This window comes from Macaca nemestrina, chromosome 9 (assembly GCF_043159975.1).
Source record: "Macaca nemestrina isolate mMacNem1 chromosome 9, mMacNem.hap1, whole genome shotgun sequence".
Lineage (NCBI taxonomy): Eukaryota > Metazoa > Chordata > Mammalia > Primates > Cercopithecidae > Macaca > Macaca nemestrina.
The window spans coordinates 90,928,090-90,951,311 of NC_092133.1; the positions used below are offsets into that span (position 1 = coordinate 90,928,090).

The following is a 23,222-nucleotide window of genomic DNA, read 5'->3' on the forward strand; positions in this document are numbered from 1 at the left end:
AATGTTCATTGTAGTTTTTGAACTCTCATGGTTTGTTTGTTAGTTAGTTATTTGTTGTATATTCTTAGGTATTGCCCTATGGATTACAATTGGCATATTAATTTATATAAATCTCATTTTAATTAATACTAAATTAGTTTTAATAGTGTATGAAAACTGCTTCAAAAAACTATTCTCTTCCTCTCTTTTTTCTTATTGTCTCAGAGATTATTTCTTTTTATGTTTATGAGCCCACCAACACAGTTTTTTTTTTTTTAATAATTGTTCTGGACAGTTGTCTTTTTAAACTGATAGGTGAAGAAGAGCTATATACAGAAAAATATTTATATTGTTATTGGTCACATATATGTAGATAACATTACCAATTTTTTTTTTTATTTCTTCATGTAGATTCAAATTAATGTTCAGTTTTCTTTCATTTCAACCTTAAGTATTCATTTCAGATTTCATATGGGGAGCTGTAATAGTGGCAATTTCAGTTTTTCTTTATCTGGAAATGTTCTAAATTTTCCTTCACTGTTGAAGAAGAATTTAGACGGATGTACATTCTTGCTTGATAGTCATTTTCTTTCAACATTTTGTACACACCCCCCCTCAAATTTCTAGCCTCCATGTTTTTCATGAGAATCATCTGTTACTTTTATTGATGTTTACTTGTTCATAAGTTGCTTCCTCTTGCTGCTTTTGAAATTTTCTTTTTGTGTGTAACTTCTGTCAGTTTGACCATAAATTTGTCTACTGGAGTTCGTGAATGTTCAAGAGTCTTTAATGTATAGATTAATATTATTCATTAAATACAGACATTTTTGGTAACAACTTTTTCAAATATTATTTCTTCCCCTTTACCTTTCTCATATTCTAAGGCTCTCATTATGTTTTTATTGTTACTGTTGATGATGTCCTGCAGACTGTGTTCACTTTTCTTCATTCTTTCTTTATTTTTCCTTTTGTCAGCTCAAATCTGTTGTTGAGATTGTCTAGTGAATTTATCATTTCAGTTATAGTAACTTTCAATTCCAGGATTTCTATCAGTTTTTTTATTATGATTTCTATATCTTTATTGTTATTTGTATTAGGTGAGACTTTGTGGTTCTATTTTTGTTTAATTATTTAAATATGATTTTCTTTAATTTTAAAAAATATTTCTAATCACTAATTTGAAGTCTAAGTCTACTAAAAATATTTTATGATAGCTACTTTTTCTTTTTTACTGTGTATGTAACACACCTCTTTCTTTGTATGTCTTATAAAAAATTTTGTTGAAACTTGAACATTAATTAATATATGATGACAATTCTGGTGCCACATTCTTCTACTTTTTTCCTCAACATCTGTTGCTATGGCTGATTTGTTCCTGGTTTTTTATTGCTGTGGTTCTTTTTCATGTTGTTGAGTATTTATTTTTTGACATTCCTGGATTAGTTCTGCATATCCAGGACTGTGTAGCCTCTGAATTTGCACCTGTATTTTAAAAAAAATATAACTTCTTGTTTTTAGTTTTTAGCCTGGTTTCCTAGAAGTCCCACCGGGGTCAGTACTGTATAATTTAGTGGTCAATCCAGTGATCACTCCAAAGAGTTTTTTATTAAAATGCTTTGCCTGTATGTCTTTCACCCATTGCCAAAGCTATCTGTGAGAAGGCATGCCTTAAAATTTCGGGCAGTTTACAAGACAGACTTAGCTTTCACTTTTACTTCAGCAAGGCTTCAAGGTCACTCAGGGGGCATGTTACCTTCTTTCCCTGGTCTTTTCCTGGTCATGCACACAGCTTTACACATATGCACAGTATTTTATGTCCCCAGGAACATGTTAGAACTTTTCAGAGTTCCCTAGGGCTGTCTTATTGTCCAGCATTTCCTTTTAAATTCTCATCCTGGCTCTAGTTTACCTCAAATGAGATCACAACTTTAGATAGCTGAGATGTTGGCAGCAGTTTGTTCTTGTTTAGGTAATGTCCTGGGGGTAGGTCCCCCACCAATTTCCCTGAGCTGAGCTCTGAGTCAAATCATTTAATCCCCCTCTCTGAAAATCCGGACTTACCAGGAAACTGCAACTTTGGACAATATCTTGACTGCTTTCTGTGGATAATACATTTAGTAAACCTCCAGATGCTGTCAAATATTTTTTGTTGTTTGCAAAACTGCCAGATTTTGGTTCCTGTGCCTCTGAGAAGTGTAGCAAGGCCAGATGAGAATAACTCAAGTTAACTGTCACAGGCTTCACTGTTTACCTAGGTTCAGCTGTGACTTCACTGTCTTACCAAGACATGGTAGTCTCTATTGGAAATACAACTTTGAGCCTCATCCATGATTTTGGTTAACTCCCTGAGTCTGAAATGGTTGATTTTAGTTGTGTTGCCTTAATTTTTATTATTTTAGAGAGAAAATGACTTCACCTAGATTCTCACTCCACTGCTCAGGAAGTCAAGACCTCAACCTACATTTTTAAAGAGAGATATTTTTGATCTATAATATGAATTTGATTTTTAATCACATAATTTTCTGAAAAATTGTGTGATGTGATGTAGAGATTGGGAAAGTGGTATGGCAAGTTCTTGTTAAATATTAAATTATAAAAGACAAGCTGTAGTTTGTCTTTGGACAGGAAAATAAAGGATCTTTCTTTACTTCTTAAGTATTTATTGAGAGCTCAGAATGAGTCTTACAAGGAGAAGTTACAAAGACACAATGTCTGGTTTCTTAAGAGCTTGTTATTTTGGTGGGTATAGAAAATCATGGAAGGATGATATGTTAAACATCCAGTTAATTATAACACAAAGAACAACAATCTCAAGGCCATAAGAAAGGTATAAAACATAACTAATTAAAGAATAGTTATAATAAAATAATAATTATTTAAATAAAGATTTCACAAAGTAGAATCCATGCCATAACAAAGGTAAAGAAGTTAATCCTATCAACAAATTTAGATTAAATACAGGAGAGGTATTTTGCCAAAATAACATTTTCAAATTAAGGATAACTTTCTTTTTGACTAGTCACTAAATTTTACCAATATTTGAAATTATATTTAGTTAGATAGAGTAAGATAGCCTGCAGAACAGACTTTTGGAAGAGTCTGGAAAATTATATACACTGGGCAATCACTGTACCTGACTCTTTTATAGCTGCCTCTGCAAGGAAAATTTGTTCTTTCTTCTGGCCACCTCTCATTCTGTCAATGCCTCATAAAATACAGACATGAAACATAAATATCCCCCACCATTATGTGGTGATTCCTCAGAAAATGGAATATGGTGAAATTATATTTTGACATTTCTGCCTTGGCTCCAAAAGTGGTCCACACTTACAGGCACATCTGCCTTGGCACCATGGACCACTTTTTCTTTCTAAATCCCTCATCAACAACTAATGACAATTAAAATTTACAATGAAGAAGACATTTTCCAAAACAGATTGACTTCAAATTAGGCATTAATGTGCATGTAGGTGGTATAAAAATGCAATGATCCAGAAGGCAATTTATATATTTAATGAATTCCAGCGTGTATAAAGAATTATATGCATTGGCAAACTTTAATGTAAGGTTTTTGAAAAGAATATATTCAAGAATGTCACATCAAAACTACCGAGCAGCTGTCTTGGAATCCTTTAAGACTACTTTAAAGATGATATTAGTACTCCCCGTTCTAACCTCCTGCACACAATTTAACATACAACTCAAGCACTATGCGAGAAAATCCTTCCTTCTCCAGCCAAACTCATTTGAAAGAATAGGGAACTAGCCCAGAATATCTCTTTAGGGGCAAAAGAAAAACATGTGTAACTATTTTTTCATCACCTTAGTCATCTGAGACTCCCACTGAGAATGCATGTAGGGGGAAGAGAAAAGAATAATTACTATCTCTAAGCACATCAAGATGGGTGCCTTCTTTCCAATTCACTCCTGGAGACCTTAGCTTTATGATAAATGCTGCCAGACATCTATTTCATTAAGGAAATCTAGATGAGGCTGTTTTCATCAATCTCTCCACTGAGTTTCTTCTGTAATACATACACACAAACATGCATACATACACACACACACGCATTGACACACCGTTTAAATGTGACATTTTGTGTATTGGCTATTTTTCCCAAACACTGTGATATGGGGATTGGGAAACTAGTATGGCAAGTTCTTGTTAGATATTAAAATATAAAAGACAGGCTGTGGTTTGTCTTTGGACAGGAAGATAAAGGATCTTTCTTTCCTTGTTAAGTATTTGAGAACCCAGAATGAGTCTGACACAGTGAAATTACAAAGACAAAATGTCTGGTTTCCTAAGAGCTTGTTATTTTGGTGGGTATAGAAAATCATGGAAAGATGATCTGTTAAACATCCAGTTAATTGTAACACAAAGAACGAATAAGACAGGGAGAGAGTTGTCAGAGTCTTTGTTCTTTTTGCCACAATCTTTCTAAGCTTTGCACTCAGCATCCTCCTGCCAGTCATCTTCCCTGACTACCAGGTGGACATTCCTTGCTTGCAAGGGTGGCTTTACCAGTTAGAGTGAGCTTTTTCACCCTCCTGTTTTGTCTTTGGATAAATAAGGACAAATATTTTGAGTTGTCTCTTTGGCCTTAAAATAGATTCTGTCACTGGCCAGAGAAGCAAGAATTCCCAGTTTATAAATCTCATTGCATATGCATCAATCAGACAACTTTTTGAACATTGCTCCAGCCAGTAATTCCCAGCTTGGGGGCTCTAACATGGTGAGAAAGACCTGCCTGAGGTTTGACAACAGGAACCAGAATTGCTCTGGGACTTCCTTTCTGGCCCACCAAAGCCTCGCATATGCAGTCTTCTTTGACTGCTTTGGATGAATCTGCACTCCTTGAGTATGAGACTCTCCTTACACTCACAGGGAGAAGTAACAATCCCTTCTTCTGAGAACCCATTGTAACCATTATGGTTAACATATTATATGCCTTGTCTTATATTATTTTTTCATTCACTAGACTATAAGTCCATCAAAAGTAGGGATTTGTATGTAATTCAGATTAATACAATAATGAAAGCAATAATAACAGCTTATATTGAATTCTTACTGTGAATCTGCACTGTGTCAAGTGAATTACACACATTGTTTCTGACATATTGTAATTTCTGAAGGTGGTCACAATATATTCCCCCATCCTACATGCACGTTATCAGTGTGCTATCGCCATTATCCCCATCAAGGGTGGGATCAATGTCCTTTCTTTTCAGTCTGAATTGGCCTTAGTGACCGACTTGCAACCAATTGATTGTGGCAGCATGGATGCTCGTGTCTTCTGAGGCTGGCCCTGAATATTTACAACTTCAGTCTCAGTCTTGTTAAATACTCCCTATTGGAGTGCCCCCTCTTAGAATCCAACTCCCATTCAATGGGAAGTCCAAGCCACATGAGAACACCACATGTAGACACTCTAGTGCAGCAGTTCCCAACATTTTGGCATCAGGGACTGGTTTCGTGAGCAATTTTTTCATGGATGAGAGGGATGGTTTCAGGATGAAACTGTTCCACCTCAGATCATCAAGCATTAGTTAGATTCTCATAAGCAGTGCACAACCTAGATCACTTGCATGTACAGTTCACTTCAGGTTCCTGCTTCTATGAGAATCTGATGCCGCCACTGATCTGATAGGAGGCGGAGCTCAGGCCATAATGCTTGTTTACCTGACGCTCAGTTCCTAATGTGCAGCCCAGCTCCTAATAGACAGGTACTGGTTCCTGGCCTGGGAGTTGGGGACCCCAGCTTTAGTGGACAGCTGAATCTGAGTCCACCCTTTGAGTAAACCAAGTGTAGGTGCCAGTCCTGTGAGCAAACATACCTTCAGAATTTTCCAGCCCCAGCCATTTAAGTCTCCCTAGCTGAGGCCTTGTCTACTGTGCCTTTCCTGAATTTCTGACCCACATCTCCTGGGAGCACTAAAAATGCTGTACATTTTATAACACTAAGCTGGGGTGGGTTTGTTACACAGCAATAGATAACCAAAACCCTTCCCAGTGCTATGAGGCAGGTACTATTATTATTCCCAACTTATGTGTAAGTACATCAAGGCTGTTAATGGTTGATAAAAACAATAATAACAAAAGATATTTTTTGAGCCCTTCTTTGTGTCAAGGACTTTATGTAGAAGATCTTATTTAAGGAACATGAAGCTCTGTGAAGGAAGCAATTTTTTAAAATATTGAATTTCTGTAGGTACATAGTAGGTGTATATATTTATAGAGTACATGGGGTGTTTTGATACAGGCATGCAGTGTATAATAATCACATTATGGAAAATGAGGTATCCATCCCCTCAAGCATTTATCCTTCATGTTATACACAATCCAATTACACTTTTACTTATTTTAAAATGTACAATTATTATTGACTATATTCACCCTGTTGTGCTATCAGATAGTAGATCTTATTCATTTTTTCTATTTTTTGTGCCCATTAACCATCTCCACCTTCCTCCACCCCAGCCCCTCACTACCCTCCCAGCCTCTGGTAACCATCCTTGTAACTCTTTATCTTCATTTGTTCAATTGTTTTGAGTTTGATTTTTTTGTTTTTGTTTTTGTTTGAGACGGAGTCTCTCTCTGTCACCCAGGCTGGAGTACAGTGGTGTGATCTCGGCTCACTGCAACTTCCACCTCCCGGGATTCAAGTGATTCTCCTGTCTCAGCCTCCTGAGTAGCTGGGATTACAGGCACCTCCCACCACCCCCAGCTAATTTTTGTATTTTTAGTAGAGACGGGGTTTCATCATGTTGGCAAGACTGGTTTTGAACTCCTGACCTCAGGTGATCCACCCACCTCGGCCTCCCAAAGTGCTGGGATTATAGGCATGAGGCACCACGCGTGGCTTATTTTGATTTTTAGATCCCACAAATAAGTGAGAATATGTGATGTTTCTGTGCCTGGCTTATTTCACTTAACATAATGATCTCCGGTTCCATCCAAGTTGTTGCAAATGACAAGATCTCATCATTTTTATGGTTGAATAGTAGTCCACTGTGTATATGCACCATCTTTTCTTTATCCACTTATCTGTTGATGGATACTTAGGTTGCTTCCAAATCTTAGCTACTGTGTAAAGAGCTTCAACAAACATGGGAGTCCAGATATCTCTTCTGTATACTCATTTCCTTTCTTTTGGATATATACCCAGTAGTGGGATTGCTGGATCCCTTTAAACTGTTCTCCATGGTGGTTGTACTAATTTACATTCCCACCAACAGTATACAAGGGTTCCCTTTCCTCCAAATCCTCGCCAGCATTTGTTATTGCTGTCTTTTGGATAAGCCATTTTAACCGGGGTGAGATGTTATCTCACTGTCGTTTTGATTTGCATTTCTTTTATGATCAATTATATTGAGCACCTTTTCATAAGCCTGTTTTCCATTTGTATGTCTTCTTCTGGGAAATGTCTATTCAAATCTTTAGCCCATTTTTTTATTGGATTATTAGATTTTCTCCTATAGAGTTGTTTGAGCTCCTTATATATTCTAGTTATTAATCCCTTATCAGATGGGTAATTTGCAAATATTTTCTCTCATTCTGTGGGTTATCTCTTTACTTTGCTGATTGTTTTCTATATTGTGCAGAAGTTTTTTAACTTGATGTTATCCCATTTGCCCATTTTTGCTTTGGTTGCCTATGCTCAAGAAATTTTTGCCCAGACCGATGTTCTGGAGAATTTTCTTAACTTTTTCTTGTAGTAGTTTCACAGTTTGAGGTCTTAGGTTTAAGCCTTTAATCTATTTTGATTTGATTTTTGTATATGGCAAGACATAGCAGTCTGGCTTCATTCTTCTGAAGTAAGCAAATTTTAAGGCTTATATTTTACATGTGAAGGAATTGATGCTGAAAGAGATTATTAACTGACCCAAGAGTATACATCTAGCCATGAGAAGGTCAAGATTGGAACCCAAGCATTCCCTTCTGAAGAGTGAGGCATTTAACCATTATACCACAAATATATGCTGTAATTAACTGGATAAATAAAATAGTTGCTGTGTGGTAGAGTTTGGGCAGGAGCACAGACCTGTCTGATTCTATCACCATATGTGACATGGTGACTGAACTGAAGAATGATCCCTTAAATATCATAAGAAGACAAAGAAAATGGGTGTTTTTATTTGTTTATTTGTTTGTTTTTTCCTTCTTTTTTGTCATTGCAGATTATATACAAAAAAAATGCTCAGCCGTATGACCTCATAAACAAGATAACATTGTCAGAATATGTCTGATAGCAAATATCTCTGTAGTATTTTAGGGAACAAAGAGAAATGCTTCCTATTTATGTATGAATCTTGAAAAAAATTAATCAACCTGGTACCAAAGGGTAATTTCAAATAATAATTATATCCAACAGGTTAACAGTCTTCTCATTACAAACAAATTTTATGGAGATGAAGAAACAAGTATTATAATTAAGAGCAAATGTAATCAATGAAACTGACCAAATTTTACCTAGATTGACTGACGAAGAAAAAAAGAAATAAAATGCAAATCACTAAAATCAGAAAAGAAAGTGGTGACACCGCTACTGACTTTACAGAAATAAAAAGGAATTATAAGAGAAGACCATAAACAAATAGACATCAAATTAGGTACCCTAGATGGAAAACAGATTACTAGAAACATACAGTTACCAAAAGAGACTTGAGAAGAAATAACAATCAAACGTCTCCTAACAAAGAAAAGTCTAGAACTAGATGACTTAAAGGTGACCAACCACTTAAAGAAGAATTAACATCAATTTTCTCAAACTATTCAAAAAAGTGGAAGAGGAGGGAATAACCCTAATTCATTCTGTGAGGCAAAAATTACCCACAAGGCTAAGCAAAGACACCACAAGAAAAGTGAACTATAGACCAAAATCCCTTATGAATATAGATGCAGAAATCCTCAACAAAATACTAGCAAACTAAATGCAAGAGCACGAAACGATTATACACCATGACCAAATGGGAATTATCCCAGGAATAGAAGGTTGATTAACGTTTAAAAAATCAATGTACTACAGTACACTAATAGATAAAAACAAAAAAAAAAAAACATGATAATCTCAATTGACATAGAAAAAGCATTTCACAAAATCTAAAACTGTTTATGATAAGAACATGCATAAAACTAGGAATACAAGGGAACTTCCTTGACTAGATAAAGAGCATTTAGGAAAAACCCACAGTTAACAACATACTCAATGGTAAAAACTGAAAGTTTCCCTGCTAAGACCAGGAATACAACAAGTATGTCTGCTTTCACAGCTGCTTCTCAGCTTTGTACAGAAAGCTCTACCCAGCATGCTTTAGCAAGAAAAAGAAATATAAAGCACCCATATTGGAAAAGAAGCAACACTTTCTCTACTTGAAGATGGCATGTTCTATATATAGAAAATCTCAAAGAATCCACAAAAATTTACTAAGCTAAGAAACAAATTCAGCAAAATTGCAGGTTGCAAGATCAACACAGAAAAATCAGTTGCACTGATGTCTGTCCACACCAGCAATTGACTATCCAAAAAAGAAATTTAGAAAACAATATAATTTATTATATATCAAAAATAATGAAATTTTTATGAATAAATTTAACAAAAGAACTCCAAAACTTGTACCCTGAAATCTACAAAACATTACAGAAAGAACTTAAAGAAGACTTAAATGGATAGACCACCCACCACATTCATGAACTGGAAGACAGTATCTTTAAGATGGCAACACTACCTAAAGTGATCTACAGATTCAGTGCAATTCCTGCCAAAATTTCAATGGCCTTTTTTGGCAGGGTAGAAATGGAAAATTCAATCCTCAAATTCATATAAAATTATAAGAAGCCCTTAGTAGTCAAAACATTGAAAAAGAAGATCAAAGTTGAACAACTCACATGTTTTTACTTTAAAACTTACCACAAAACTACACTAATCTAAGCAGTATGGTAAAGGCATAAGACTAGACATGTAGACCAATAGATTTAACAGTCCAAAAATAAATTTATACATATGTGGTCAACTGATTTTCAACAACAATACCGAGACTATTGAGAGGAGAGAAAAACAGTCTTTTCAACTAGTGGTGCTAGGACAACTGGATATTTACATGAAAAAGAATGAAGCTGAAACTTTACCTCACATTATACTTAAAAATTAATTCCAAATGCATTAAGGGCCTAAATGTAAGAACTAGAACCATAAAACTCTTAGAAGAAACAACAAGGGTAAATTTTTATGACATTAGATTTGACAATAAATTCCTTGATAAGACACCAAAAGCACAAACAACAGAAGAAAAAATAAATCAGACTTCAAAATTGAAAATATTTAATAACATTGTCAAAAAAGTGAAAAGACAATCCATACAATGGAAAAAATATTTGCAAATCATACTTCTGATAAGAGTTCAGTATCCAGAACATATGAAGAATACTTAGAACTAAATATTAGAGAGATAGCTGGAAAATCTCAAAATACTTGGAGATTAATCAAAATACTTCAAATAACAGATTGATCAAACAAAAAATCTCAGGAGAAATTTTAAAATATTTTGAACTAAATGAAAATGAAAATAGAAATTATCAAAATGTGTGAAATATAGCAAAAGCAGTGCTTAGAAGGAAATGTATAACATTGAATGCATGAATTAGAAAAGATTTCAATTCATAAATCTAAGATTTCACTTTAGAAAACTTAAAGAAAATAAAATCCAAAGTAAGCATAAGAAAAGTAAATTTAAAGCAGAAATCAATGAAATTGAGAATATGAAATTAAGAAAATCAATGAAAGCAAAGGTTGGTTATTTGAAAAGATCAATACATTTGATAAACATCTTTCCAGGCTAACTAAGAAAAGAAGAGAAAAAACACAAATTTCTTATATCTGAAATGAAAGAGGGACCATCACTACAGATTCCCCTAGATAGTAAAAAGCTAATAAAAGAATACTATGAAAAACTCTATGTCTCAAAGTTTGATAACTTAGATGAAATGGACCTATTCCCTGAAAGACAAAATCTGCAAAACTCATATAAAAAAGAAATAGACACTCTAAATAGGTGTATATGTATATTAAAGCAATTGAAGCAATAATTAATAATCTTCCAAAAAGGAAAGCACAAGACACAGATGGGTTAAATTCTAGCAAGCATTTAGGGAATAAATTATACCAGCTCTCTGAAATCTCTTCCACAATATGGCAGCAGAGGGAACACTTTCTAATTCATTCTATGAGGTCAACATTGTGCTAATATGAAAACCAAGCAGACATTACAAGAAAGAAGAAAATTACATAGAACATAATGTAATTTTCATTTTATGAACATAGATGCATAAAAACTCCTCAACAACTGAACAACAAAAAGACAAACAACTCAATTAAAAAATGGCAAAAGGACTTGAGTAGACATATCTTCAAAGAAGATAAACAAGTGGCCAATAAGCAATGCAAAGACGTCCACCATCATTAGTCATCAGGGAAATGCAAATTGAAACCATAACATAACACCATTTCATACCCACTGGGATGGCTATCATTTTAAAAATGAAGACAAATATTGGTGAGGATGTGAAGAAAGTGGAACTCTTGTACATTGGTGGTGAGAATGTAAAACATTCAGCTACTATGAAAAACACTTGGCAATACCTTTAAATATTAAACATAGAATTACTATAAGACCCAGCAATTCCACTTTTGGGTATGTGCTCAAAAAGAAATGAAAATATGTACTCAAACAAATAATTGTACGTGAATGTTCATACTAGCACTATTCACGATAGTCAAAAGTAGAAACAATGAAAACAACCCAAATGTCCATTAACAAATGAATGGACTTTTTAAAATCCTGTAATATGATACATATGATATACATATGAGTATTATTCAGCTATAAAAAGGAATGAAGTTCTGATATATGCTATGGCACGGATCAACCTCAAAAGCTAAACAAAAGAGGCCAGACAAAAAGGTCACATCTTTTATGATTCCATTTATATTAAATGACATATCCAGCATAGGTAATTCCACACTGACAGAAAGCAGGTTGGTGGTTTCCAGCAGCTGGGAAGAGGAGGGCATATGGAGTAACTGCCCCATGGGTGTGGGGTTTCATTTTGGAGTGATGAAAATGTTTTGGAACTAGATAGAGGTGGTGGTTGCACAACGCGCAAATGTATTAAATGTCAGTGAGATATTTACTTTAAAATGATTAATTTTATGTTGTGTGAATTTCACTTTAAAAGAGCAAGGTGGCAGTTGCTGTGATTTACAATGCCACATGAGTTGCACGGTTTTCAGCTTAATATACCTGTCAGGATGCAGGTGGGGAAAGAAAATGGAAACTCCTAACACTACCATCAAACACTGAAACTGACAGCTTGTGGCCAGAATCTGGGAGAAGCTAACTTTAAACACAAGGAGGTTGAGGTTAGACCGAGAAGAAGGATCTGTAGTCCACTGATAACTTACCTCATAAACTAGAGCAGTCCTGCCCCTCTTCAAGAAGGTAATGAAATACTTTGTTGGAAAACAGAATCTCTAACAACTTGCAACACTTAAAAGAGCAAAACAGAATTTTCACTTAAGAAAATGACTATTTTAAGTAAATAAGTTGAGAAGCTTTAGAAGATTTTCTTAAAATGCAAAAATAAAATAAAGAATGAAGAACAATGAACTGATGACTAACATGGAGCACAGAAAACAAGTCTAATGTAAGAATGATAAGAATTCTCCAGGAACAAAACAAATGAACAACAACAAAGAATAAAAGAATACAATTGTAATACAAAAATAAAATCAGAAACAAAATCACCATTCTTTTTGCTGAAAAATAAAACTCTCTCTTAGACACAATTGAATTGATAAAAAGCAAAATTTTGCATGTAAGATTAAATTTAAAATCCCACTTATATCCAGAAAGTAAAATAGGTTACTATGAAAGAAACAATAGTAATAACAAAATCCACAGAATCCTCAGATGACTACTCTGCAACAACAAATTGAAGTAAACAATAAAGTTTTAGGTACTGAGCTTTGAGGAGAAAATATTTTGACTCAGGATTAAACAGTCAAGTTGTTTATTTATATATTAGAGACCAAAAGATATTTTCAAATATATATAATTAACAAAGCATACAACTCATGGATTCTTCCTAAAATTCATTGAAAGATGAGTTACGAGTCAAAATAATGAAACGAAGCCAACTTAAAGTCAGTTAAACAAAAAGATTTAAATAATTTAAATTTAAATAATTTAAATGTAAATAACTTACATTTGAATAAAATCAGCTTTATAAACCTGATTAGTAGTAATAATACTTTCAAAATCACGAACGTAAAAGTGACTACCTAATATACAAATAGTAATTAATGACAATAATTTGGAGTTAAAGTACTAGATTGTAATAACAAATACAGAGAATGGGATGTTGGTGTATCACACAGTGGTAAAGAGAGAAGGCTTACAGTCAGATTGACTGGATTAAAGTTATTGAGGTAGGAGATGGGACTCAACTTCGGAGGTGGGGCTCAGACAGGGAACCAAATTGAGGGCTAGCTAAGACAGGGAGGGGGTGGATGCAGCTTTCTGTAAGACACACCCACCAATGTGCTGTGTCAGTTTACCATTGCCACAGCAACATTCAGAAGTTACCACACCTTCCCATGGCAAAAACCAGACAACCTAGAAGTTACCATTTTCTGGAAATTTCTGCATAATCTACCCATTATGTACGTAACTAAAAGTGGATACAAGTATGACTGAGGGACTGCCTCTGAGCTGCTGCTCTGGGCACACTGCCCATGGGGTAGCCCTGCTCCACAAGGAGCAGTGCATTTGCTGCTGCTGTGCACTGCTGGTTCAATAAAAGTTGCTGTCTAATCACACTGGCTTGCCCCTGAATTCTTTTCTGAGCAAAGCCAGGACCCCTCCCAGGCTAAGCCCCAGTTTTGGGGCTCACCTGCCCTACATCAGCCTCTTTATTAAAATCACTTAACTGCTCTAGGATTTAGTTTCCCAATATATAAAAAGTAGATAAAACTAGTATTTACTCCATAAAGACTGACTTAGCTAGTTGAGTTTTAACTTTCTGTTAAACTAATTTGAGAAGGACATGAGGCTTTATTAGTGCGTACTGCTTGGTTTCATCCAGATTTGCTCTCTCACTAGGGAGTTACATTTGAGAAGTGTTTGTGAGTCTGAAGTTCTTCAAATATATACTGCATTGTTTCATCTAGATTCCCTCTAAAGGTTCTGTGAAAACTTACATTTGAGATGCATCTGACTTTCTATTCATGAATACTGCCTGGATACATACAGATTTTCTCTAACTCCTGGTGAAAATGACATTGAGGAGTATCTGATCTTGTATTTTTGGATACATCTTGACCACCCTCAAATTTTGTTTTACTCCCTGAAAAAACTTATATCTGGGAAGTGTCTGAGCACTGACTCACAGTTACTGCTTTTGCTCATTTGGATACCTCTAACCCTCACTGGGCATTACATAGGAGAATCGTGAGTTTGCCTTATATCAATTGTTATATCTAGATTTTAACTCTCTTCAAATAGTTACATTAGAAAAGTATCTGAGTTTTATTTATAGTTGCAGCTTGTTTCTATCTAGATTTGCACAGTCAGATAAATCTATTTTTTTTTTGTATAGATTTAAGGGGTACAATTGCAGTTTTGTTATATAGATATATTAAGTAGTGGTGAAGTCTGGGCTTTTAGTGTAACCATCACCCAAATAGTGTATATCACACTCATTAATTTCTCATCCCTCACCCCCACCACCCTTCCAAGTCTCCAGTGACTATTATTTCTCTCTCTGTCCATATGCACATATTATTTAGCTCCCACTTACAAGTGAGAACATGTGGCATCTGACTTTCTGTTTCTGAATTGTTTCACTTAAGACAATGTCCTCCAGTTCTACCCATGTTGCTGCAAAAATATATTTCATTCTTTTTTATGGATGAATAGTATTCCACTATATATATACCACATTTCCTTTATCCAGTCATCTGTTGATGAACTCTTAGGTTGATTTGATATCTTCGCTATTGTGAAAAGTGATAAACATATTGTGATAAATATGTAAGTGCAGGTGTCTTTTTGATACAATGATGTCTTTTCTTTTGGGTCTATACCCACTAGTGGGATTGTTGGATTGAATGGTATTATCTTTTTGGTGCTTCCAGAAATCCCCATACCATTTTCCATAGAGGTTGTACTATTCAAACCTGACATTTCTAGTCCTCAGGAAGGTATGTTTCTCAAAGTAAAAGAACAGAACATATTTCATTTAGCAGCTTATTTATAGCTTGATATATACCTTTTAAATATTTAGACTTACAGTACTTGAGGCTCCATTTGTATTCTTGCTCTGAACTCCACAAATATTAGAGTAGATCAAAGAGGTTGGGGGTAGAAGAAAGAGAAGAGAGATAGAAGAAAGTAGAGGAACTTGAATGTTCTTATCTCAGAGAGTGAGGAGTCATAAAATACTCTCTATTATTAAAGGGGGAAATTATGAATTTTCATATTTATATTATTTGTATTAATGGAAGGAATTGCCATTGGAATCCATCTTGCTAATATTAGTGGATTTGCAAGAGAAAGTTTGAGTAATTGGACATGATTTAGATCAGCAAAATTCTCACTCATAATAACAGGAAATTGTTTAAACTGATTTAATCAAGAAATAACAGTATAAAGCATATTTAGAAAAATGAAATGTTTAGATCTAAAGACATAAACACTTAAAAGTTGTCACCTTTTGTGGGTAGTATCGGAGTGGTGGGGTCAAATAGAGATCCACAAATTTTTATTATAACCATTTATATTGATTTTTTAAAAATCACGTATACGTATCATTACTCAACTCTACCTACCAAAATAATCTTTCATGTTTAATTAAGTATTAAAATTAAAGTATTAAAATAATAGATGAATATATTGAACATTGATCTTATTTCAGAATGGAAAAACTTTCTAAACATGAAATAAAAAATTACAACATGAGAAATATAGATGGGATTTGACCAATAAAAACTGAAAATCCACAAGATTGAAATGCAAATGATATATCAAAACAAAATGATACATAAAATGTTATTCTTTTTTTCCAACTTATATTTTAGGTTCGGGGGTATGTGTGCAGGTTTGTCACATGGGTAAATTATGTATCACATGAGTTTGGTGTACAGATTATTTGGTCACGCGAGTAATGAGCACAGTACCCAATAGGTAGTTTTTCGATCCTCACCCTCCTTCTGCCCCCCACCCTCAAGTAGGCGTCCGTTGTGTTTCTTGTTCCATCTCATAAAGTGTTACTCTAAACATGGAAAGGGATTAGAAAGTTTAATGAAATGACAAATCTCATTAAACAAGTAAGTAAGGAGCATGAATAATAAAGTTATTATTACACACACACAGGAAAACTTAGTAAACCAAGCAGTGGAAATTAAAACTGCAACCTGATTCTATTTTCTCAAATCAAGTTACCTAGACTTATATACCAAAAGTTAGTCTTGGAAGTGTTAATATAACTTTTTCAAAATAAAAATTATCATCATGTATTATGAATTTTAAAACCATTCACCTTTTAATACAGTAACTTTGTTTTTAGGAACTTAAGAAAGATTCTTGTTACAGACACAGATACATATTTGTAAGGATATTTTTACCATATAATTAAAACCATTCACCTTTTATTCCAGTAAGTTTGTTTTAGGAGTTTGTCTTAAGAAAGATTATTATTACAAACATAGATACACATTCGTAAGGATATTTTTATCATGTAATTTATTATAGTGTAAAAGTTTCGGCCAGGCGCAGTGACACACGCCTGTAATCCTAACACTTTGGGAGGCCGAGGCGGGTGGATTGCCTGAGCTCAGGAGTTGGAGACCAGCCTGGGCAACATGGTGAAATCCTGTCTCTACTAAAAAAAAAAAAAAAAAAAAAAAATTCGCCAGGTGTGGCAACGGGTGCACCTGTAGTCCCAGCTATTCCAGAGGCTGAGGCAGGAGAATGGCTTGAACCCAGGAGGCGGAAGTTGCAGTGAGCAGAGATCACGCCATTGCACGCCACCCTGGGTGACAAAGCAAATTCCGTCTGCAAAAAAAAAAAAAAAAGGCATGGGGGCTCACACCTGTAATCCCAGCACTGGCCAACATGGTGAAACCGAGTCTCTACTAAAAATACAAAAATTAGTTGGGCATGGTGGCTGATGCCTGTAATCCCAGCTACTTGGGAGGCTGAGACAGGTGAATCACTTGAACCTGAGAGGTGGAGGTTGCAGTGAGCAGAGATCCAACCACTGCACTGCAGTCTGGGCAACACAGTGAGACTCTATCTCACAAAACAAAATAAACAAACAAAAACAGAAATTATCAATTTAAAATTGTCAACGAAAAGAGTCAAACTCTGTGAGAAGAGATTTATTCTGAGACAAATGAGTGACCATGGCCTGTGACACAGCCCTCAGGAGGTCCTGAGAACATATGCCGAAGGTGGTTGGGGTGCAGCTTGGTTTTATACACTTTAGGGAGACATGAGACTTCAATTAAATACAAATATATTTAAGAAATACATTGGTTTGATCCAGAAAGGCAGGAAAACTCAAAACTCAAGGGAGTTGGGGTGGGGGTTGCTTCTAGCTTATAGGTACATTTAAAAATTTTCTGATTGACAATTGGTTGAGTTTCTCTAAAGACCTGGGATCAATAGAAAGGAGTGTCTGGGTTAAGGTAAGAGGTTGTGTTATGCCCAGACTGTTTGTTTCCCAAAGAAGACCACCAGAGTTCAGAGTCAAAGCCAAGCGGCAAGGATCTTTACTACAAGTTCGAACTTGGTCCCTCCTTTACACAGTATGCAAGAGGGCCCCGAACAATGCGAGCGTTTGCTTTTTATAGCCCGAAAGTTGTAGGGGAACAAAGAAATTCCTGCGCTTTCAGTAACCTTGAACGGCTGTCTCCTTATCGGAGACTTTCTAGGTGGTGTTTGTACTGGCCCTATAGCTCAGGGAGTTTGAGAGATATATGGTGGTGGGATGGGAGGATGGGATGTGTTTGTGCTAGGCTCAGGGAGTTTTGAGCCCGGGGCTGAGGAATGTGCCCAGCTCCTTTCATTCCCCCCTTCTTTTCAGGTATCTTTAGAGCCAATCTTGGGTTTTATAAGTCTGATTCTGTTTCAGCGTTTACAGGTTGGTATTGGGCTCTGAGGACCATGAGTTGTACGGTGTCAAATCTCTCCCTAATAAATTGTAAAATTTTGTTAACAACACAAGGTCCTACGGTAAGCAGAAATAGTAGACTTAGCAGGGGTCCAAGGAAGGGGGCTAACAGAGAAAACATAGAGGAATTCCACCATTGGTCTGCAGCTGAAGCAAACTGCCGTGTTTTTACTTCAGTGCTTAACTTGCGTAACTGTTGGACCCGGTCCTCTACAAGTCCTGATTTATTTATGTAGAAACAACAGTCTTCTTTTAGAAATATACATGTACCACCTTTTTTTGCAGTGAGTAGGTCTAGGGCCCTCCGGTTTTGCAAGGTTACCTGAGCTAGGGACGTGAGTTGCCGCTGAAGGGAGGCAAGGGACTCAGCCGACTCCTCCATAGCAACGGCAAATTGTTGGTATAACCTGTTACTTTTTATGAGGGTGTGACCTAAGGCTCCCCCCGCCAGTCCGGCCGCAATGAAGGATGCGGTGAGGGAGATTCCTGCAATGAGGGGGAGAAATATGGCTCGTGCAGGTCTTGGTCTAGGGTCTGGGTGAATAACAGCACTAGTCCAGTTACCGGTATACCCTAAGAACTCGCCAGCAGTTAGTAGAGTCAACCGGGGAACTAATGTGACAGGGAGACATAGTAGGTTATTAACAGAAGGACTAGGTAGGTTCTTAGATAAGGTTCCATTACACCAGAAGAATATGCCTGATGGAGCCCTTAAGGTAATATTAGGGGGCGTTGCAGTGATGCTGCAGAGGCTGGAATTGGTTCCTGAGAAACAGTAGGGAAACTTCTCCTGACTAGGGTTTAGGTATAGGGGCACGTTCAGGATAGGAGCATACGAGTGGTTTCGGAGGTTGTTAGCTTGGGCAAAGGTAGAGGGTCCCCATGGCAGAGGGACAGCTGTTAGCGGTGGACGCCCTAGAGTGGCGCACAGGAAGCAGCCAGACAGGCTATGAAGTCCTGTAAGGTTAGCAAGTTCCAGTCCTTCTTGTAATAACTTTAACCAGGAGAAAGGACGTAAGTCTTGTGTTAGTCTGTTTTCCTGTCGTTGGATATTCCCGTGGACCAGGGGCAGTACTTGCACTAGGCCTCGCCACAGATAGAGGTGACTGCTAGGCCATGTGGAGGAGGGGGAGTAGTATACAGCCCCATGTTGAGGTGTGGTCCAGCGGGAGTTCCAGGGGTCTCTAACTATCCATGTATATGGAAAGTCTTTATCCCGTCTACGATAGAAGGGCCATTTAGGGTCTAACTGTTTTCTCTCTCCCCAATAACGGGGCCTGTGGATGTTACAATAGTTATAAGGACAGCCAGCATTTTGGTGCCACCAATAGTGTTTACAATTGTATTTAGTCTGATCAAACTCAAAGCATATTATTGGTGTCATAGGTTTGGCTATTTGAAAACCGGTAAAATTTAGTAGAATTGGGCTGTTGCACCCTGAGGAAGGGCAATCAGCACTGGCCAATAATTTTCCGGGCTTATGAGGTTGCCCAGGGTGGGTTCGGTTTTCATAAAGCCAGAATCTCCAGACAAAGGGATTATGAGCTGGTTTTGTGATTTCTCCAGCGGCCACTAGGGCGACTAACATTAGGGTTAGACTACCTAACTGCATGTTTGCAGTGAGCTATGTTGTCGGCGCAGGGTGAGTTTTAAGGGGTTGTTTCTAGCTCTGTCCACAGTCCACGTGTCCGGTGCTTCAGCCGCCGCCGTGATTGGTCCCAGAAGATCAGAGGTTGGGTCCACTGGCTTGACGTGGGTGTAGTGGATCCACGATGCGATGCCTTCTACCTTTAGGGCGGTGGGTGTGGTTAGGAGTACCTGGAGTGGTCCTTTCCACCTGGGTTCTAGGGTCTCTTGTCGGTGTCGCTTGACCAGGACCCAGTCTCCCGGCTGGTACGGATGGGGTGTCGGCGGGGGACCGGTCTCATATAGTTCTTTCAGCTTGGGCCAGATTTCTTGATGAATTTTCTGCAAGGCTTGTAGGGAAAACAAGAGTTCAGAGACATTTTCTGTTTCGGACTTGAGCAGATCATCTTTTAGGCCGGGAACTAAGGGTGGGGGTCTGCCATACATAATTTTATAAGGAGTAAGGCCTAGTCTGTAAGGGGTGTTACGGGCCCGGAACAGAGCGTAGGGGAGAAGGACCACCCAATTAGCGCCAGTCTCTATAGTCAATTTAGTTAAGGTCTCTTTTAAGGTCCGATTCATTCTCTTTACCTGTCCTGAACTCTGGGGCCTGTAAGCGCAATGTAGTTTCCAATTTGCCCCAAGGATGGAAGCCAAATCCTGACTTACCTTAGCGACGAAGGCCGGCCCATTATCTGACCCTATCTGGACGGGGAAGCCATACCTGGGGAGGATATTTTCCAGGATTTTCTTTGCTACAACCTGAGCAGTCTCTTTCTTGGTGGGGAATGCTTCAGTCCACCCTGAAAAAGTGTCTACAAAGACAAGTAAGTACCGATACCCGTATTTTCCTGGCTTTATCTCAGTAAAATCTACTTCTCAGTAGATACCGGGCCTGGTTCCCCTGAGCCTTGTTCCCGTTGCAGCCTGGGATTGGGGGTAGGCGTTGTTAAGCTGGCAGACTTTGCAACTTGTCACGATGTTGCTGGCCATCTTGGCTGTATGTCTGAATTTGAGCTTAGAGCGTCTGATCAGGTCTATCATCCGCCGAGCACCCAGGTGGGTGGTTCGGTGGATGTGTTCTAACACTTGTTGTCCTAATTTTTCTGGTAGGATGGTTTGGTCATTAGTATCAGTCCACCACCTATTCTGGATCTGTTTCAGGGGAAGCTTGTCAATTCACTGGAGATCTTGTTCTGAATAATCAGGGAAATATGGCAAGTCCCGGGGGCCCGGGTCAGGGAGCTGGAGTGTAAGGAGTTGGCTGGGAGCCTTCGCCACCTTTCTTGTAGTTTGGTCCGCTAGAAAGTTGCCTTGAGCAGTTGGAGTAGTTAGTTTCTGATGCCCTGGGCAATGCACAATGGCTAACTTTTCTGGCCTCCATAGGGCTGTTAGCAGGGCTAGGATTTCTTGCTTGTTTTTTATTTTTTTTTTTTTAGCCGTCAGTAACCCCCGCTCCCTGTAAATGGCCCCATGTATATGTGCTGTTGCAAAAGCATATCGGCTGTCTGTATATACCGTCAGCTTTTTCCCCGCCCCTAAGGTAAGAGCTTGGGTGAGCGCTATTAATTCGGCCTTTTGGGCCGATGTCCCCGGGGGCAGGGGTTCCGCCCAGATTACCTTAGTCTCTGAAGTCACTGCCGCTCCAGCGTACCTCTGGCCCTGATGCATGAAGCTGCTCCCATCAGTGAACCAGACGAGGTCGGCGTCAGGAAGTGGGCGATCCTGCAGGTCTTCTCGAACTCCGTGCACCTGAGCTAGTATCTTGGTGCAGTCATGGAGTGGGGCGTCCAGGTCCGGGTTGGGCAGTAGCGAGGCAGTCTCTTACCCAGTGGCCAGCCTCCTTGCAGTAGGCACATTGGTCTTTTTTTTTTTTCAGATTATCATGCCTGGGGGGGGGGGCCGCCTAGGTTGGGTGTACTCTGGCTGTAGATGTTCTTTCTGTACTACTGCTGCCAGGACCTTGGTCATTTTTTTAGTGGCCTTAAATTGCCTTTTTCTGGAGTATCTCTGTTATTATAAACCTGCTGGGCTATCTGAAGGAGGTTTTGAATCCGCTTTTCTTCCAAGTCTTTTAGTTTTTGGAGTTTTTTTTTAATATCTGGGGCTGCCTGATTTATGAAAGACATTACAACAGCTGTTTGACTTTCTGGAGCCTCTGGATCTATGGGGGTGTACTGTCTAAAAGTTTTTATTAATTTTTTTAAGTAGGTGGCTGGGCTCTCTGTCTTTTCTTGCCGAATAGAATATATTTTAGCCAAATTAGTGGGCTTGCAAGCAGCTGCCCGGAGACCTGCCATTAGAGTCTGGCGATAAAGGTGTAGCCGTCCCCTACCTTCTGCCGTGTTGTAGTCCTACGCCGGCCTGGTCAGAGGAAAGGTCACGTTTATGAGGTCAGGGTTAGCAGTCGGTTGACTGTCGTCCCCCGGGACCAGCTTTCCAGCTTTTACCTGTATTCCCTCTCGCTCCTCCGTGGTAAACAAGATTCGGAGGAGCTGCTGACAATCATCTCAAATGGGCTGGTGGGTGAACATGACACTATCTAGTAAAGCCAGTAAATCTTTGGGGTTGTCTGAAAACCGAGCACTCTGAGCCTTTTAGTTATACAGATCACTGGTGGAGAATGGCCAGTACTGGAGCTTGGGGATTTCTGTGTCATCTGGGGGTTTTATTTCCCGAAGGGGTAAAGCCACCGTGGAGTCAGGCGGCTGGGGGGGGGGGGGCCTAGTCCGCGAAGTGTGCCCTCGCGTCCGCCCCCCCAGCCTTTTAAAGTTACTTTCCCTTTCAGCGAGCCGGCCTCCCCTCCGCCTGCTCCGTCCCTCTATCTCTCTTTTTAATTTTTCCGTTTCTGTCTAAATTTTTGATTGACATACTTACAGGGTCTTTTCTTTAAGTTTTTATTTTATTCGCGCGCGCTTTCTCTCTCTGTCTCTCTGTCATCCCGTGTCCTTTTTTCTTTATACTTAGTCTCTTTCTCTGACTCTCCACATCTGCCGTTTTCTCCCCTTTCTTTTCTCTATGGTCTCTCTCTCACTTATTTTTTTTTTTTTCCAGTCTCACTTTCTGTGTCTCTTTTTGTAAAGGAATGTGGGTTAGAATTCCAATAGAGGAAATCTGATCTGACTTATTACTGATAGCTAGCTGGGAGTGCGGCGCCGGAAGCCGGGGAGCCCCGGGACCGGGGCCGGAAGTGTGGCACCGGAAGCCGGGAGCCCGGGGACCGGGGCCGGAAGTGTGGCGCCGGAAGCCGGGAGCCCGGGGACCGGGCCGGGAGCGTGGCGCCGGAAGCCGGGAGCCCGGGGACCGGGCCGGAAGTGTGGCGCCGGAAGCCGGGAGCCCGGGGACCGGGCCGGGAGCACGCCGGAAGCCGGGAACCCGGGGGACC

At 38.5% G+C, this 23,222-nt stretch overlaps 1 protein-coding gene across 1 annotated transcript; it reads right to left on the minus strand.

The window, feature by feature from the left end:
* Window positions 1-17,979: 17,979 nt before the first annotated feature.
* LOC139356320 (ERV-BabFcenv provirus ancestral Env polyprotein-like) lies at window positions 17,980-21,737 on the minus strand. Its single transcript, XM_071070074.1, has 2 exons — window positions 21,458-21,737; window positions 17,980-20,187 (listed from the first exon to the last, which is right to left on the minus strand). Exon 2 carries the CDS (start codon window positions 19,821-19,823, stop codon window positions 18,150-18,152), a length of 1,674 nt encoding a protein of 557 aa, XP_070926175.1. The 5' UTR covers window positions 19,824-20,187; window positions 21,458-21,737; the 3' UTR covers window positions 17,980-18,149.
* Between the last annotated feature and the right edge of the window lie 1,485 nt (window positions 21,738-23,222).